Raw genomic sequence first — 17741 nt, 5'->3', positions numbered from 1 at the left:
ATTAACATTCTTTCACCTTTCATAAATCTACTACACTTCTTTTTCTACTTTCCTCACCCTTCTATTTATTGGCACTTTGTGTAACTTTCACATTCTTTTATGCATACTTAATTCAATTTATTAATATAATTTATATTTACTCTTGCATCCTTTAATGTTGCTTTGTGCTTTCAGGTGCATTTGCCATACCTGATTTATTAATTCTGCATTCACTGAAACCATATCATCAACTGTATACCTCTTTTCATATGTAACTCTTTAAACATTATCTTTAAGGGGTTACATTGAATACCCATTTATATATATATATATATTTCTTATTGGCATATTTTTAAATTTCATGTTAGTTGATTTTGCAGTATATAAAATGTGACTTTAAGTACAGTCACAGAAAATATATTAAATGATATAAACTTTTAAATAGAAAAGAAATGACAAACATTGTTTTAATAAATTATATTTACTCTGTAACAGATGGTTCGTCTTGATAGTCAGAGAGGTTGGTGTGGTAACATCCCTCGAATTGGAGAAAATTGGGTTCAAATTGACCTTTCTGCACCAACTGTTATTCGAGGCTGTCGCATTCAACCCGTTATACGAAATGATGGTTCTCATGCTTTCCCACTAAGTCTGCAGATAAAGTATACAGATGACCTGACAGATATATTTCATGACTATAATGATGTATCAGGCAGAGTGAGTATTCTCATGGAATAAAATGAAGTCCTTTATAATGGTATAATTGCATTGACTTTCTACTCTCATTGTAAAGGTCCATGAAGGTTCCTTTAATACATACATATATATCAAAGGAATTTTATAAAAGCCAGCAATAGTTATAATGCTTCATGGTATCAGGTGAAATTATAAGGATTGTGTTGTGAGATTAGGTTATATACATGTAAGCTAGCCTGGAATACATTCATTTGCACCCACTCACCCACCCACATACTCAGAATGTTGAATATCAAAAATTGGCTCGTTTCCAAATCTCCATTTTCATTTTCTGATTACACCAAAGCTCACAACAGTTGTCAAGCAGCTATTAATCAGTTCAAACTAGATTTTGAACAGGCTAAGAGTAGAAAACTTGCTTCTTGTTCTTTCATCAAATCCCACCTCTGTCAAAACCAGATGGTTCTTCAGCCAAGGATAAAGCTGACCTGCTAGCATCCTATTTTCCTTCCAACTTGTGTATGATGATCTTGGTAAACCACCTCCCACCATTCACAGTACACTCCATTCAATGCCTCCTGTGGTTTTCCTTCAAAAGGATGTCAAAAGGATTTTGAACACTCTTGATGCTAAGAAAGCTCCAAGTACTGATAATATTTCTCCACTTATGCTTAAAACCTGTGCCCCTGAACTTACTCCTGTTCTGTGTCACTTTTTTATTCCAGAGGTGTTTTACCTTTTTGCTTGGAAATTTGCTCATATCCAGTCAGTTCCTAAAAAATGTTACAAATCCCTCCCATCCAATTATTGTCCCACTGCATTTATTTCTACTATCTAAAGTAATGGAGAAATCAATTAACTGCCAACTCTTAAACTATCTAGGAACCTTCCATCTGATTAGTGATCACCAGTATGCCTTCCGTCAGTGTCGCTCCACTGGTGATATTCTGGCTTATGTTACCCATCTATGGACAAATTCAATGGAACTCAACCAGGTGAAACTCAACCAGTTGCTCTTGACTATTCAAAGGCTTTTGATCGTGTTTGGTATAAAAATCTTCTAAATAAGCTTCCATCTTATGGTTTGCCAACTTTTTTTTTTTATTATTCAGTATCCAGTTTTCTTTCTGACTGCTCACTGCGGGTGATGACTCTCTGTCTTCTAACTTCACTAATGCTGGTGTTCACAAGGTTCAGTTCTTTTTCCACTCTTTGCCTCTTGTATATTAATAACCTTCTTCCATTGACTAGAAATCCTATCCATAGTTTTGCTGATGGTAGCACATTGCATTTCACCTACCAGTTTATTTCACCTACCTATTCCTTAAGTGCTGATTTCTGGTTTATTCTCCAGTGGGGCATAGATAACTTAGCTGATTCTGCTTATCTTCAATAACTTGAGGTATATATGTCTTGAATGGGTTGAGCACGCTGAATTCTGATGGGATCCTTCCACTTGTTCAGTTTACGAACCTAAGGGGGCATAAATTCAAATTAAGAAAAGACAGATGTAGAATAGATGTGCGGAAATTTGCCTTTAGCCAGCGGGTGGTTAATTGCTGGAACAAACTTCCATCTGTCGCTGTGGAAGTTGATAGGTTGAATAAATTTAAGGAGGAACTGGACAGGCATTTGGAGGAAATGGTTTGTTTTTTTTTTTTTTTTTTTTTTTGGCTGATGCTGCATAAGCTCATACACTTGCTTTCTTGCATCACATGTCACTACTACTACTACTACTACTACTTCTGCTCCTGTGCTTATCTTTGATGACACTGATTTTTAGGCAAGATCATATATCTCTATTGGGTATTACCCTGACGTCTAATCTCTCTTGGCATAAGCACATTACAAATATTGCTTCATCTACATCTAAAAACTTGCATTTTCTTTTTAGCTCTTGGCATTACTTTTCTTTCAAATGGCAGTTTGTGCTTTACAAATTGCAGATCCACTCTACCATGGAATTATTGTTCTCACATCTGTGGCGGTGCTCCCAATACCTCTCTCAGGCTTCTAGATTTCATTCAAAAGCAGACAGTTAGGTTAATTAATGACTCATCACTAACATAGTCTCTCCACTCTCTGTCTCATAGACGTTCTGTTTTTGCTGCATACTTTTTGTATAGATACTTCTTTTTCCCACTGTTCTGAATTGGCTTCTATAATTCCTACTCTCTCTTGAAAAGCAGTCTGAACAAGTGAGAGAACCAGTTAATATCCTTTTACTGTCCAACTTCAAACTCACAGAACCAAATTTTCCTCTTTCTCATTTATATATTCAACTTCTATTTTCTGGAACAACCTTCCTTCATTGTATTTCTTGAAAATCATAATCTACAGAAGTTCAAGTTTAATGTCAATAAGTATCTTCTTTCATCTTCTCAGCCCTCAACCTATGGATGGTACTAAGTGCTGTAGGTTATAATACCTCTCATGTTTGGGATTTTCATTAAAAAAAAAAAATTCTCTTTTCCTCCAAATGAATAGGCTGAATTGACTTCCTTCAGCTCTTGCTTTATATATTCTTTTATTCATTGAAATATATAATCCCCCTTTGTCATAAAAGATTATTTATAGATAAACAGAATTGATAAACAATTTTAATTTTTATAGATTAAGCAAATCAGCTAACATCGAGGCGCACACACACACACACACACACGCGCGCACGCACACACAGACACATGCACCAGCGCACGCACACACGCGCACACACGCACACGCACACGCACGCGCACACACAGTGTAATGCTGTTGGTGCCCATTTTTATTTGTGCTTGTGTAGAGTTGGCTAGCCACACCATCGGAACTCTAGTTGTGCAAATTTTATTTTCTTGGTGCAATACATTTCTTTATGTGAGAGTGTGCATATTGGTAATTTTTTTTCATGTGACAATTAAAAAGATGGAACATGCTCCATTCTCTAGGCAACAAAACTGATTACTTTACTAATTGAATGCAACATATAAGTTTGTTAACCTTTGCTGGTAATGAAACAGTGGTGTTCTTATCATACAAAGTGGTGTTCTTATCATACAAAGCCATGCCTATACAACATGGCTGTGTATAGAAAGAACAGTGTCATATTAAAAAAAAAGATCATTGCCCTAACAATAAGTAATAAATTATTAAAGCTGCCAATACTCATTTGGAAATAAAGAGCAGTTGTGTGATTTCTGTGTGGGTTGCATTCCTTGAACATGTGCACATGACCATTAGAAATACATTTGGGGGGGGGGGGGATGCAGTCCAACAGCACATAAATAGTCACCAACATAATGATTTTCCAGCTTATTTCATGAGATAAATTAAAATTAATATTTTTTTAAAATTAACATTAGGGGCTCCTGCCCCACTGCCCAATTTCAACTCCCACCATTCCCTCTGGACCAAGATGGGTGTCCTATGCCAGGGGTCCCCTTTCAAATCAGGCAGATGCCTCAACAACTGCCCCCTCTGTTCTCTACCACTTTTATCCCACCCTCTTCCTATCTCCCCATTATCTCCTTTCCAATGAATTTTTTTTTGGGCTCTCCTTGGCTGCCTAGGCTACCGCAAGGTTCACCCCGCCAGAGCTTCCTTCTCTCCTAATGGCTCCTGGCCTGCCTCCCCGTGGTGGTGACGTAAACTGGGGTTGTTAGTGGCTCTCCATAGCCCCTATCCCCAATTTAAGTGGCCAGAGGAACAACACAATCCACACTTCACAAATATAATACTTCACAAAACACACACACCCTGGCCTTATGCAGAATATTGTATTCTACACAGAGTAAAAATGCAGAGTTGGGGGAGACCCCAGTGCCGCCAGACAAAAAAACACTATGTCACTGTGATCGACATCTGATCAGGAAATGATCTGTGTATTTGTTTACCTGTGCATTTATAGTGCATGGCATTTTCAAAGATGAATAAATATCACTTTATAATTATTTACCTGCATTCACATAGGTCACTTAGGAAAAGGCCTTTTGCTTCGGGTTCCTGTAATGCATGAGGAATATTGTTGCATCCGAAAGAGCAGGACTAAAACATTTAACTAAACTACAAACTACAGGATTCATTTAACTAACTAAACTACAAACTACAGGATTAATTTAACTAACTAAACTACAAACTACAGGATTCATTTAACTAACTAAACTACAAACTACAGGATTCATTTAAATAACTAAACTACAAACTACAGGATTCATTTAAATAACTAAACTACAAACTACAGGATTCATTTAACTAACTAAACTACAAACTACAAACTGTATAAATATTTATATAGTTATAAATGCAATAAAATGCAATCAGGGTGTAATATTTAAAAATTGTGCAAAACAAGTCCATTTAAATTATGATTACCCCGTGTCTGAAACATTTTCCTGGATAGCTTCATGAATCCTCATATATTTATAAAACCATCCCTTTAAAAGTCTTCAATTGCACTTATACTCAGTATTGCATTTTGATTCATACTTTACTCATCTTAAGGAGTAAACCACATACATTTACCAGTGCTGTGTGAAGTGCATTATTTAACTATACAAAAATTTAACTATACATTATATTAGAAATTAAATACATTATATTAAATACATTATAGTTAGTGTATTTAACTATACATTATATTAACTATATTAGAAACTGCTCCATTCTAAATGCTCACATGCCTACTGTGCCACCATAATTATCACCCCAATGACAACTTAATTATCACTCCAAGAATTAAGTTTCTAGTGCATGACTAGTCTTTGGTGAGTTGAGATGTTTACAAGCAACTCTTGATTTACAAATTGGTGCATATTACAGATGAATATCAGCAATTGCTAATATTCATCTGTAATATGGGATTTTTCCTTGTATCAGTAAATCATATTCAAGGCCCATAATATAGTGCTAGCAATACTTGATTCAGTGGTAGAGCAAAATTTTAAATTATATTGCTGAGATGAATATTATCTATTTTTGTATATGATTTCTTGTACAGTAGGGTTTATTAATTAATTACTAATTATTTGTGAAAAGTTAATTGGTTATTTCTTTTTTCATATCTGTTAATCTCAAAAAGTGGGGAAAAATTCAATTAAAAAAAGAATAGAGGTATGTATCTGAAATACAGTGCAGTCCAAGGTATATATGTATATTACTTTTCTTTTTCTTTTTTTATGATACTAATATATTTTCTTTGCATTCTTAAACTTTATGAATTAGTTAGAAAATAGTTATATATGTAATGCACACTGACACTTTCAGCCCCTGGAATTCCGTGTTACTCCAGATGGAGAGTCTGGTCTTGCAGTGATTAACTTACAAGTACCTTTAGAGGCCCGCTATGTTCGTCTTATAGTTATGGACTATGCAGTTGCACCATGTATGCAGCTTGAACTGATGGGATGTTCCCGTCAAGATTGCTTAGGTATTTTATATTTAGTGGAGTTTAGAAATAATTTATGAATTATTTAATTAATAACATTCATATTATTCATCAGACGGTATAGAAATATGAAATAATCACTAAATTGCCTGTTTGTAATCATTTCTTTGTAATAAGGGGAAAACATATTTTTGTTTTTATTAGCTATTCACTAGCTAATAAAAACAAAATTATTTTGTTGGCACTAGCCAATAAAAAAAAAATTTTTTTTTTTTTTGTATCTCTGGAGAAAAAGCTGCTGCTTATAAAGGGAATTGATATGCTCATTCCAAAAATCACCAAATTATATCTCTGTCATGTCTCCATTGAAAGATATACTGAAATTTTAGTATACTTAAAGAATGACCAATTTCAAATATTATATAGTAATACATATGCTATCTTAAAAATTAACTTATTCATTTTAAAATACTTTAAATAAACTCAGTACATTCTGTTTCCTTAGAAACGTTTGCCACTCAGAGTTTTTCTTATAGTCCATTTTTCTTTCCCACTTAAGAAAATGCAATAATCTCCCATTGTGGCAGTATACTAGCAACCTTGTTAATTCGTTTCCATTGCAGATTTATCCTGATGAACACATTCTCTCCTTGCTCATCACTTATATTTCCCAAATTCAGAGAGAAAAAAACAGAAGGAAATGAAGAAATATGAATTTTCAAATATTTTGGCAACCCATAGCCCTGTAGTCAAGTTTGACACCAGAGATTCATAATTATCTTCCTTCTTTCATTAAATCCATGCACAATTGCTTTAAATGATCAACAAGCTGTGGCCCAGTCTGGCAAGCAATAGTGACAAGCAATTTTCTCTACAATATATAGAGTGCTCTTTTCAAGTGATAAAGTTTCCGTTGTTTTCTATTGACTTTTTCTCTTTCATTCACTTCAAGTGGTTTTTTACTTAAAGCATTAAAGTAGGAACTCAGAAAGCAAATCTATCTTTCTTTATTTAGTGCATGTATATATGAATTACTAACAAACTCTGACTACTACTACTACAACTGCTTGGTCACTGGTGGCACCAAGCAGGACTGCCTCCACACTGGTGGGGCTGGTAACCTGTGAGAAGGAAGTAACTCTCCCAGGGCTAAAAGGAGCAATGATGGATTTAAATAATTTTCCACCTTTAGAGCAATCAAGCTGAAGGTTAGACATACCAGTGAAAATGACGGCAACAAACCCAAAAGGCTTTGAAGAGAAGCACAGTGCCCTAACTTACCGAACTTTTTGGTGATACACTCTGTCATCTCAGCTTGTGTGCAAGTTATCACTATTTATGATCCAAAAATATTTGGAATCTATTGTGGGATCACCAAAAATGGTGAAGATATTACAATCCGGAGCTCTCCTTGTTGAAACAGCCACCTCCAAACATTCTGAGTGGCTATTAAATACAAAGACATTTGGTGAGCTGCCAGTATCTGTTACTCTACACAATACCTTAAATTCACCGAAAGGCATGATCACAGATTGGGATCTACTTGCAGTGATTGAAGAGGAACTAGTTCAGGAACTTAATAACCAAAAGGTAATAGGTGCAAAATGTATAATGATTAAAAAAAGATGGAAATCTGGTTCCAACTCAATCCATTATTTTAACTTTCAGCACTCCTGACTTAACATCCACACTAAAAGCTGGCTATTTAAACTGCCAAATTCGGCCGTACATCCCGAATCCTCTTCGCTGTTTTAAATGCCAGAAATATGGCCGCTCTCAGCAGGCAAGCAGAGGAGATGCCACCTGTCCTATATGTGGTTCTAAGGATCATACACAGATTGCTCAGCCTCAACTCCCATGTGTCCCAACTGCCAAGGGAGCCAACCTGCTTTTTCTAAATCATGTGATATGTGGAAAATCAGGAAGAAAATTCAAAGATACAAAATAGAACACAAAGTCACATCCTGAAGCACGTAGACAAATTGATTTGACCATGCCTAGTCTATCCTGTGCATCACGCACCAGAAGCTATCTTTCAACTGCAGTTCAAACAGATGTGTCAATACCACTGAACACCTCTGGCAAACTGGGTTAAAGCAACCTTATCAGCTTCCAGAAAAGATATGCCTAAAACTAAAACCAGCAACACAAATAACACTCCAATTAGTATTCCAACTGATACTCTAGCTGGGTGGGTAAAGTGCCTGCCTAGCAACCCAAAGGTCGCGGGTTTGAATCCCACCTCGGGCTTGGATCAAAGTACTGCAAAAACCTTGGGAGGTGCATTATGGCCACAGAAGCCGATGTGCCAACAACTACCAAAAAAAAAAAAAAAAGCTGATACTCTAATGGTCTCACATGAGAGTAAAAAATTGGACACTAACAAAGACAGCAAGAAAGCTGAATCACCAACCAGTAGTATGGAAGTAGATGTACATCTAGATAATGAGGAACCCATACTAGAACTTCATGCGAATGACACTATGGACACTGGATGCCCCAACTTCCCAAAAAAAAAAAAATGGAAAAAATGTCATGCAAACAAAAAGCAGTCAGATGAATCATCCTCTGCCAAACCTAATTAGTGGAACTGTAGAGGACTAAGCACTCATTCTGATGACTTAAGCGATTTATTAGCTCAGTTCAATCCCATAGGTATATGCCTACAGGAAATATTCTTGTCTCCCCCAGTTTCGCCAAAATTCTTAAATTGTATCTTGTACAGACAAGATAGGAACTTGGAGTCTCCTGCGCGTGAAGGAATAGCCATTCCTGTTAATTCTGGCATGCCATCCAGGCCAATCCAGTTAAGAACAAATCTAGACGCACTGGCTGCTCGTATTTCAGTTGGTACGTCAGTCATCCTTGTTTATGCTTATATTCCACCATCTCTACCTCTTCCCCATTCAGAATTCGACAATCTGTTTACCCAACTCCCAGCTCCAGTTTGTCTTCTCTGTGATTTAAATGGACACCATTCTTTGTGGGGCTCTAATACAATGGATCAAAGAGGCAATTGAAGAATTTATGAATAATAATGACCTTAATTTACTAAACTCTGGATCTCCAACATACATCCACCCACCTACCTACAGGATCTACTTCTGCAGTTGACTTGTCAATTTGCTCTCCATCCATCTTTACAATCTTGACATGGTTGGTATTTTCCGATCCCATTAATAGTGACAACTTTCCAATTATTTGCACAATACAAACATTGGTAACTCAAAATCCTGATCAACGATCCAATTGGAAGTTTCGCAAGGTGAACTGGGATGACACTTCTGCCAAAATGTTTTTAGATAGAATTTATGTTCAACAGAAACGTATTGATGATGTTACAGCTTACATCACCAATCATATTCTGACTGTGGCAAATGCTTTTATTCCAAAATCCAATTCATATTGGGCTCACCGAAATCGCTGGAGGAATGCAGAGTTCTCTGATGCCAAACAAGAGAAAAACCGTCCATGGAATAATTTTTGGAAGTGACCTACTACCAGTAATTTAATTGCTTATAAAAGGCTTAAAGCAAAAGTAATGCAAATTAGAAGGAAAGCAAAATGCGATTTGTGGATTGCTTTTGCATCAATCATCAACCACAAAAGACACAGACACACGGATCATCTGGAGAAGGATACAGGTGCTAAATGGCAAATTTGTTTGGCTGCCATCTCCAATACTTCACTGGAAAGGGAAAGAAATGTCCACTCCTAAAGAAGGTGCCAATGTGATAGCAGAATCTTTTGCCGCCATCTCTATTTTTGCTCCTATGTTTCCTCCTTCCAGAGCATTAAAGATGGTGCAGAACGGTATAAAATTAACTTCTCAATGCATCACTCCTTACCATACAACCAACCCTTTACACTAATAGAACTGAAAGAATCATTAAATAGATCTCCCAACAGTGCTTCAGGCCAAGATGGTGCTTATTACATTATGCTGAAGCATTCACATGAAGAGGACTTGGGTACCCTGTTGATTTTCTACAATCAGATTTTCTCTGAAAATGCCTATCCTTCTTCCTGGAGCAATTCGTTCATTATCGCCATAATAAAATTAGGCAACAAACTTAATTATAGGCCAATATCTCTCACAAGCTGGGTAGGAAAAATTTTCGAAAGGGTGGTTCATACAAGGCTCACTTACATCCTGGAGTCCCAGAATCTCCCACTAGACCATCAGTATGGATTTTGGAAGAACAGATTAACGCTAGATGCGCTTTAAAAACTGAATCTCATATTCGCAATGCCTTCGTCATGAAACAGTATCTAGTCATGGTCAACTTAGATCTTGAAAAGGCATTTTACACGACTTGGTGTCATGGTATTATAATGGATTCAAAATTTCTTGCAGCTTCGGTATTTTCAGGTCCGATGTAAAAACGTATTTTCTACATCTCACATTCAAGAGGAAGGAGTACCATGGGGTTCGATACTTAGTCCAACATTATTTGCAATTTGAATTAGCAATATGACATGGAACACCCCAAAAACAGTTGGAACTTACACATATGCAGATGACTTTACCATTTCCTGTCAGTCTAAAAGAATGAAGACCATCAAACGGCAGCTGCAACTAGCCATTAACAAAATAGAATCCTGGACTTTATGGAACAGTCATTGACTGTCAGAAAATAAATGCACTGCCACTCATTTCTGCAAGCTATGTGCTCTACTTCCTGATCCTGAACTAGAAATAAACAAACTCCAATCTCACTTGTTAATACCATTAGATTTCTTGGATCGATATTGGACAGCAAGCTAAACTTCCAAGCTCACATCACTCATTTAAGAACTACTTGTCTAAAGCATTTGAACATACTTCGATCAGTCTTATCCATGTCATGGGGAGCTGATTGGTATACCTTACTACACCAGTACAAGTCCCTAATCTGTTCACGCCTGGATTATAGTTCTCCAGTATATGACTCTGGTAGGGTAAGCACATTGGAACAGCTGAACGTCATACAGCATGGTGCCCTGAGGACAGCCCTAGGAGCTTTCAGGACTTCTCCTGTCCAAAGTCTTTATACCGAATTGCATGATCCTCCATTACATCTTTGTAGGAAAACATTACTGCTCCAATATGCTGCTAAATTAGTATTAGTAATGGCTGCATGGTGCAAGAAAGCCTATGGCTTATGCTGCACTAGCCAAAAAAAAAAAAAAAAAAACCGAATAAAACAATGATAAAAAAAAATAATAATTAATAAAAGAAAAGGAAATTAAACCTATCATCCTATATGCTTCCTTGACCTGAAGGTACTATCCGGATGACTTTTGAATTTCCCCAAACTGTCAGCCTCTACCACCCATGTAGGCAACTTATTCCAGTAATTTATAACTCGCTAAAATAAAACTTCCTGCAGTCCAATCTTAACATTTCCCCCTGAAACTTGAATTTATGTCCCCTAGTTCTATCATCATTTATAATCTTGAAAATTTCATCCTCATTCATTTTAATGATGCCTTTCAGAGCCTTAAACACCTCAATCAAATCTTCCCAAAGGTGTCTAGTTTCCAAACTCTGTAACCCACATATTCGAAGTCTTTCTTCATAAGGACGTCCTTTTGTCGATCTCACCAGGCAAGTTACCCGTCTTTGCACCCTTTCAAGAAGCTCGATGTCTTTCTTTAGGTGCAGTCTCCATACTCGAACACAGTATTCCAAGTGTGGTCTAACAAAAGCCTTATATAATGGGATTATCACGTCCCTATCTCTACTCGCAAAAGTTTGATAGATCAACGATAGGACACCATGGGCCTTCCTTGCAACCTGTTTACAATGCTCACAGAATTTCATGTCTGACCGTATCGTAACACCCAAGTCCCTTTTCTCCAGTACTGGGTTTAGTTGAACTCCACCAATTGAATAAGTTATTTTGGAATTACTGTTTCCCGTACACTTTGTTGGGTTAAAGCATAGCTGCCATTTTTCTGACCATTCGTGAAGTCTATCTGGGTCTCTCTAAAGAAGCTCAGCTTGACAGTGATCATTAACTACTCTACCAATTTTAACATCATCTGCAAATTTAGACATCACACCCTATATACTGATCCTTGGAGAACCCCACTTCTTACATCAACCCAATCTGAGGAATAGCCATTTATCACAACCCTCTGCCTCTTGCCCTGAAGCCATCCTGCTATCCATCTAAGGATTTTCCCAGTGATTCCAACCTGTTTTAGCTTATAAAGCAACCGCTCATGTGGGACTGAGTCAACAGCTTTGCTGAAATCTAAATAAACAATATTGAAATTATTCCCTAAATCCAGCTCGTGAATGACCCTTTCAAAATAGCGAACCAGATTTGTTAAACACGATTTTCCCTTTACAAAACCAAGCTTAGTATCCTTCAGAATTTCAATTCAATCCAAATGATCCTGAATTCCACCCTTGATCATTGGCTCCATGATTTTCCCTACCACTGAAGTCAGACTGACAGATCGATAATTTCCCACTTCACTCTTAGAGCCACCCTTATGTATGGGAGATACATTGGCACTTTTCCAATCCAAGGGAATCTCCCCAGAGTCTAGTGATGCTCGCATAATTAGCCTCACTGGTTCAATGCACTCACTTGCCACCTCCCTTAAGATTATAGGGTATATTCCATCAACTCCAGGAGCCTTACTGGACTGTGGGCTCGAAAGTTTTTTAATTAAATAATCTTGCAAAATTTCAATATCATTAATTACATATTTTTCAACTTTGCTCCAACAATTTCCTATTGCCACAAAAGGTTTTTCATTTGTAAAAATCCAGAGTCTTCCATCGCACCCCATTTGGGAGTATCTTTATAATACTCGGTGGGATTTGTTCTATGCGAGCAAACCAAATGAAAATAGACCTGCTTCACTCAGGATTAAAGAGCTTGTTCAGAACTGGAATATTGATTTAAGTGATATTTTTCAGAACACAACTGCTCCTGTTCCACCTTGGATGGGCACCTCCGTAGCCAGGTGGGAAGGAGCAGCAGTGCATAGCACACACTTCTTGATTAGACCGGGGTTCGAGCCTGTCACCACCAAATACGGAGAATGCGGAAAGGTCAGGGAATGACCACCGTATATTCCCGGAGCAATAATGGCCTTAGTTGCTAATGCTCCTAAAAACCAAATAACAAACAAACATCCACCTTGGACATTTTCTGCCTCTTATGATGTACATTTTCTTCAGTGGGGGAAAAATGTCATACCTCCTTGCAATATCAGGCAGTTGCACTCAGCTCATGCTACTCTGAACTCCTGTGCCTGTAAAATCTGTACTGGCTAATTGAAAACTGCCAGTACGGTAGGTGCTGCTGCTGCAGTTTTTCCTTCATTTACTGCCACCGCCTCACTACCATTAGCCTGCAGAGTTTTCACCGCTGAATTATATGCTGTCAAGTTAGCACTTAGTAAAATTATTGATCTATTCATCTCACCATAATAATTTACACAGACTCCCTCAGTACTGTGTCTGCCATAAGGAAGAATTTCTCATCTTCCCATCCTATCTTGAAATACATTCATTCCCAGTTAATCTCCTGCAGCGTGTCCAATCAGTCAATCAGTTTTTGCTGGATCCTGGTCATTCTGGGGCCTTCTAGGAAATGAAAGTACTGACATTGCTGCTAAACATCCTCAACCCACTCTCTCACAACATCCTCAGGTTCCTTACAGTGACTATAAGCCTGTCTCCACTCTCTCACAACATCCTCAGGTTCCTTACAGTGACTATAAGCCTGTCATTCGCAAAGCATGCTACGACAACTGGTCACAGTTCTGGAAAAGTAACACCAACAATAAACTTTACTAGATAAAGCAAGAACCAAAGCTGTAGTTCACTGGTTTCTGACAAAACAGGCGAGAGGATGTGGTATTGGCAGGACTTAGAATTAGACACACACACTCATCATACACATCTCTTCTTACTGTTAGGAGAAAACCTACCTTAGTGTTCATCCTGCCTGACCCAACTTATGGTTCGTCATTTTCTGGTTGATTGTCCCTTACATTGAACCATCTGCTCCAATGCTTTTCAATCTTTCTCCACATTGAACCTCTCATGATTTATCTTACTTCATAGAACTTTTGATGTACCTAAAATATACTGAACTGTTCAGGAGAATATAATTTAATATCTATAGCTATATGCTGCCTGTAAATAAACAATGAACAGACACAGTTTGGCCTCAGTGGCCCTTGTGTCGTTAAGCCCAATACCAATAGCAACAGCATCACCAAGCTGCTAGTTCAATATCCTGTAGCTTGTTTTAAATACATTTTTGAGGACTTCCTTTATTTGAGACCCAATGAAAATTTCTTCTTTTGGTTTTGCAGCTGTTAAATTGGGGAATACTTCCCTTAGGTAGCAGAATCTGCTTTCCTTCTTTATCCAAAACTTGAACTTCTTCATTAATGCTTTATGTATAAAGGTCAAAGAAGATGACCTTATTAATGATATTAAGAGTAGGAAGCTGGCAGAATTACTTAACAAGTACAGGTCACTGTTGAAAAAAAGCCGTGAATTAGGGTTGAATTTGAAAGTGTCTGCAATTCTGCCCAGACACGATAGGAGGGAGTATATAATGAGAGCCTTGTCGATCAATTCAGCCCTGGAAAGATTGTGCAATGCTCAAGGAGTAGAATTTTTTTCAGCCTGGTCTGTACTTGTTAACAGGAGATACTGCTTCTACAGGGATGGGATACACTTAAATAGAAAGGGTGCAAGAATATTTGCTGATGCTATTGAGGCAGTGTGAGGTGGGTTGGAAAACTGCTAGCTTGGGGGGATACAAGGACTAATAGATTAACAGTAGCCACTGGCAGAGGTGAAAGTGATGATTGCACTGCTTCTATTGGAATGAGCAGCAGCCTGGAAAACAAGATGCAGGGTATTTCGGAGACTGCTGGGAGTCATTGCGGTACAAGTAAACACATGGGTTGTGTTAGTGTAGCTAACAATAGGAACAGGTGCATGTATACTTGCATGTACACCAATGCTAGGAGTTTAGCAAATAAATTTGATGAATTTGAGGTGTTGGCCAAAACATCAAAGGCTGGTGTTGTTGTTATATCAGATACATGGTGTCACACAGATATAAGGAATGTAGAAATGGAATTTGGGGAGTACAATGTGTACAGGAAGGATAGACAAGAGAGGAAGGGAGGAGGGGGTTATACTATTAGTTAAGAAACACATAAAATCCAAGGAAGTGAAGCCAGTCAACATCGCTGGACAGTGCAGTGTCGAGTCAGTTTGGTGTGACATAAGCATTGGGAGATCAAAATTGAGAGTAGGAGTGTGATATTGGACTAATGACCCTGATGAGTATAATAAGGAACTGTACAGGGAAATAGAGTGGGCCAGTAAATCAGAGAGTCTTAAAATGGGGGATTTTAATTTCTCAGATATTGACTGGAATTTGTGGTTTGGTCACTCACACACTAGCAAGGCATTTGTGGATTTATAGGATGATTGTTTACTACATCAGCATGTTCGGGAGGCAACTAGAGGGAGTGATACTCTTGATCTGATTATCAGTAGTGATTCTTCATGCATTAAGAATCTGCAGATAAAGGAACCACTAGGTGACAGTGATCACAGTGTGCTGAAATGGGATTTACTCAAACAGGTAACTACCATCAGGGGTAAAGGGAAGGGTTTTTGCTTTTGTAAAGGTGACTACGGTGGTCTGAGACAGTATTTAAATTCTATACGGTGGGACCAACTGATGATGTTGCCAACAGCAAATTCAAATTGGGAAGCATTCAAAGAATTTATCTTGGAAGCTACTAGGCTTTACATAGCAACAAAGAAATATTGTTCAAGGTTTAGGCCTAAATGGATGTCAGATGAACAAATGAGACAAGTGGCAGAGAAGAAAAATTCATGGGATACATATAAATTAATGGGTGACATGGAAGACTATGATAGATATAAGCTGGTATGTAACCAAGTCACAAATGAGATTAGGCAGGCAAAGGCAGATTATGAGAAATTCTTGGCAAAGGACGCAAAGAAAAACAACAAAGAGTTCTTTACCTATGTAAACTCCAGAAGGAAAGGGATGAATCAGATTAGTCCACTGGATATTGATTTTTCAACTGTTGATGATCCTGCTCAGTTGGCTAACAAACTAAATGAGTATTTTGCATCTAAATTCACCCATGAGGAGTTATTCAGGGAGGGGAATGCCAGAGGTGAGTTAAACTCTGGCAGTGAGCTTGATGATTTTCTAATAACTGAGAGGAAAGTGGAGGAGAAATTGTTGAAGATAAACATAAAAAAGGCACCCAGAGTGGATGGGATCTATCCAGTTATATTAATGGAGGCAACAAAATAAGTAAGCAAACCTTTAGCCATAATTATTAGAGCTTCTTTGGACTTAGGGGAGATACCCATGGACTGGAGATGCGCAAATGTGACCCCAATTCACAAAGGAGGACAAAGGGCAACACAAGTAATTATAGACCTGTTAGTTTAACTTCTGCTCCAGGAAAATTAATGGAGGCACTTTTTAAAGAAGCACTGCAGTATCATCTAGACAAGACTTCAGTTATAGCTTGGACACATCATGGTTTTGTTCAGGGAAAGTCGTGCCTGACCAATTTGATTGGATACTATGATTTGGTCACAAAGGAACTGGATGCAGGGAATAACTTTGATATCATATATATGGATCTTAGAAAGGCTTTTGATACTGTTGCATATGGAAGACTGCTGCACAAATTGGAGAAGTGTGGCGTTGGAGGCAAATTGCTGCTATGGTTGAGTGGAAGAAGACAGAGAGCGGTAATCAATGGACACTGCTCATCGTGGGCTAATGTTATTAGTGGAGTCCCTCAGGGTTCAGTGTCGGGTCCATTAATGTTTTCTGTATTTATAAATAATATTGATGATGGTATATCAAGCTTAATGTCCAAGTTTGCAGACGATAGAAAGGTTGGCAGGGTTGTTAAGGACACTACTGACGTTATGCTGCTGCTGCAACAGGATCTGTAAAGGTTGAGGAGATGGGCTGAGAGGTGGCAAATGAAGTTTAACATTGACAAATGTAAAGTACTACATATGGGCCCAATGGTCGCGGGTTCGATTCCCGCCTCGGGCTTGGATCAAAGTACTGCAAAAAAACCTTGGGAGGTTCAATATGGCCACAGAAGCCGATGCGCCAACAACTACCAAATCAAAAAAAAAAAAAAAAAAAACTACATATGGGAAACAGCAACCCCAGAGCAACGTATCAAGTCTGTGGTACTACACTGACAGTGGTAGAGAATGTAAAGGACCTGGGGTTATTGTGCATGCAGATATGAAGTTCTCTGAGCAGTGTAGACGGGCTGCAAGAGTAGCTCATGGTTTCTTGTCAATGATATACAGGAGTTTTTCTAGCAGGGATAAGGAGGCGATTATTCCCTTGTATAAGCCAATGGTGTTTTTTTTGGTTTGGTAGTTGTTGGCGCATCAGCTTCTGTGGCCATAATGCACCTCCCAAGGTTTTTGCAGTACTTTGATCCAAGCCTGAGGCGGGATTCAAACCCGCGACCTTTAGGTTGTTAGGCAGGCACTTTACTCACCCGGCTAGCCCGGTCGGCCTTGTATAAGCCAATGGTCAGGCCACACCTTGAGTACTGTATACAGGTCTGGAGGCCTCATTTCAAGAAGGATGTAGAGCTGTTGGTACGAGTACAGAGAAGGGCAACAAGATTAGTGAAT

General features: G+C 38.1%; 1 protein-coding gene across 1 annotated transcript in view; it reads left to right on the top strand.

Annotated features, from left to right (window-relative positions):
• Positions 1 to 17741, top strand: part of LOC150081645 (uncharacterized) — a 981095-nt gene that overhangs the window by 321657 nt on the left and 641697 nt on the right. Inside the window, exons 18-19 of the mRNA XM_090380575.1 lie at positions 475 to 696; positions 5917 to 6079. Of these exons, the coding sequence (XP_090236701.1) occupies positions 475 to 696; positions 5917 to 6079 (385 nt within the window). The remainder of the gene's footprint in view (positions 1 to 474; positions 697 to 5916; positions 6080 to 17741) is intronic.

The sequence above is a fragment of the Mastigoproctus giganteus genome, chromosome 8, assembly GCF_048544385.1.
Source record: "Mastigoproctus giganteus isolate SK-2022 chromosome 8, ASM4854438v1, whole genome shotgun sequence".
NCBI lineage: Eukaryota > Metazoa > Arthropoda > Arachnida > Uropygi > Thelyphonidae > Mastigoproctus > Mastigoproctus giganteus.
The sequence above is the reverse complement of the archived record's forward strand: the minus strand, read 5'-3'. Positions and strand labels throughout refer to the sequence as shown.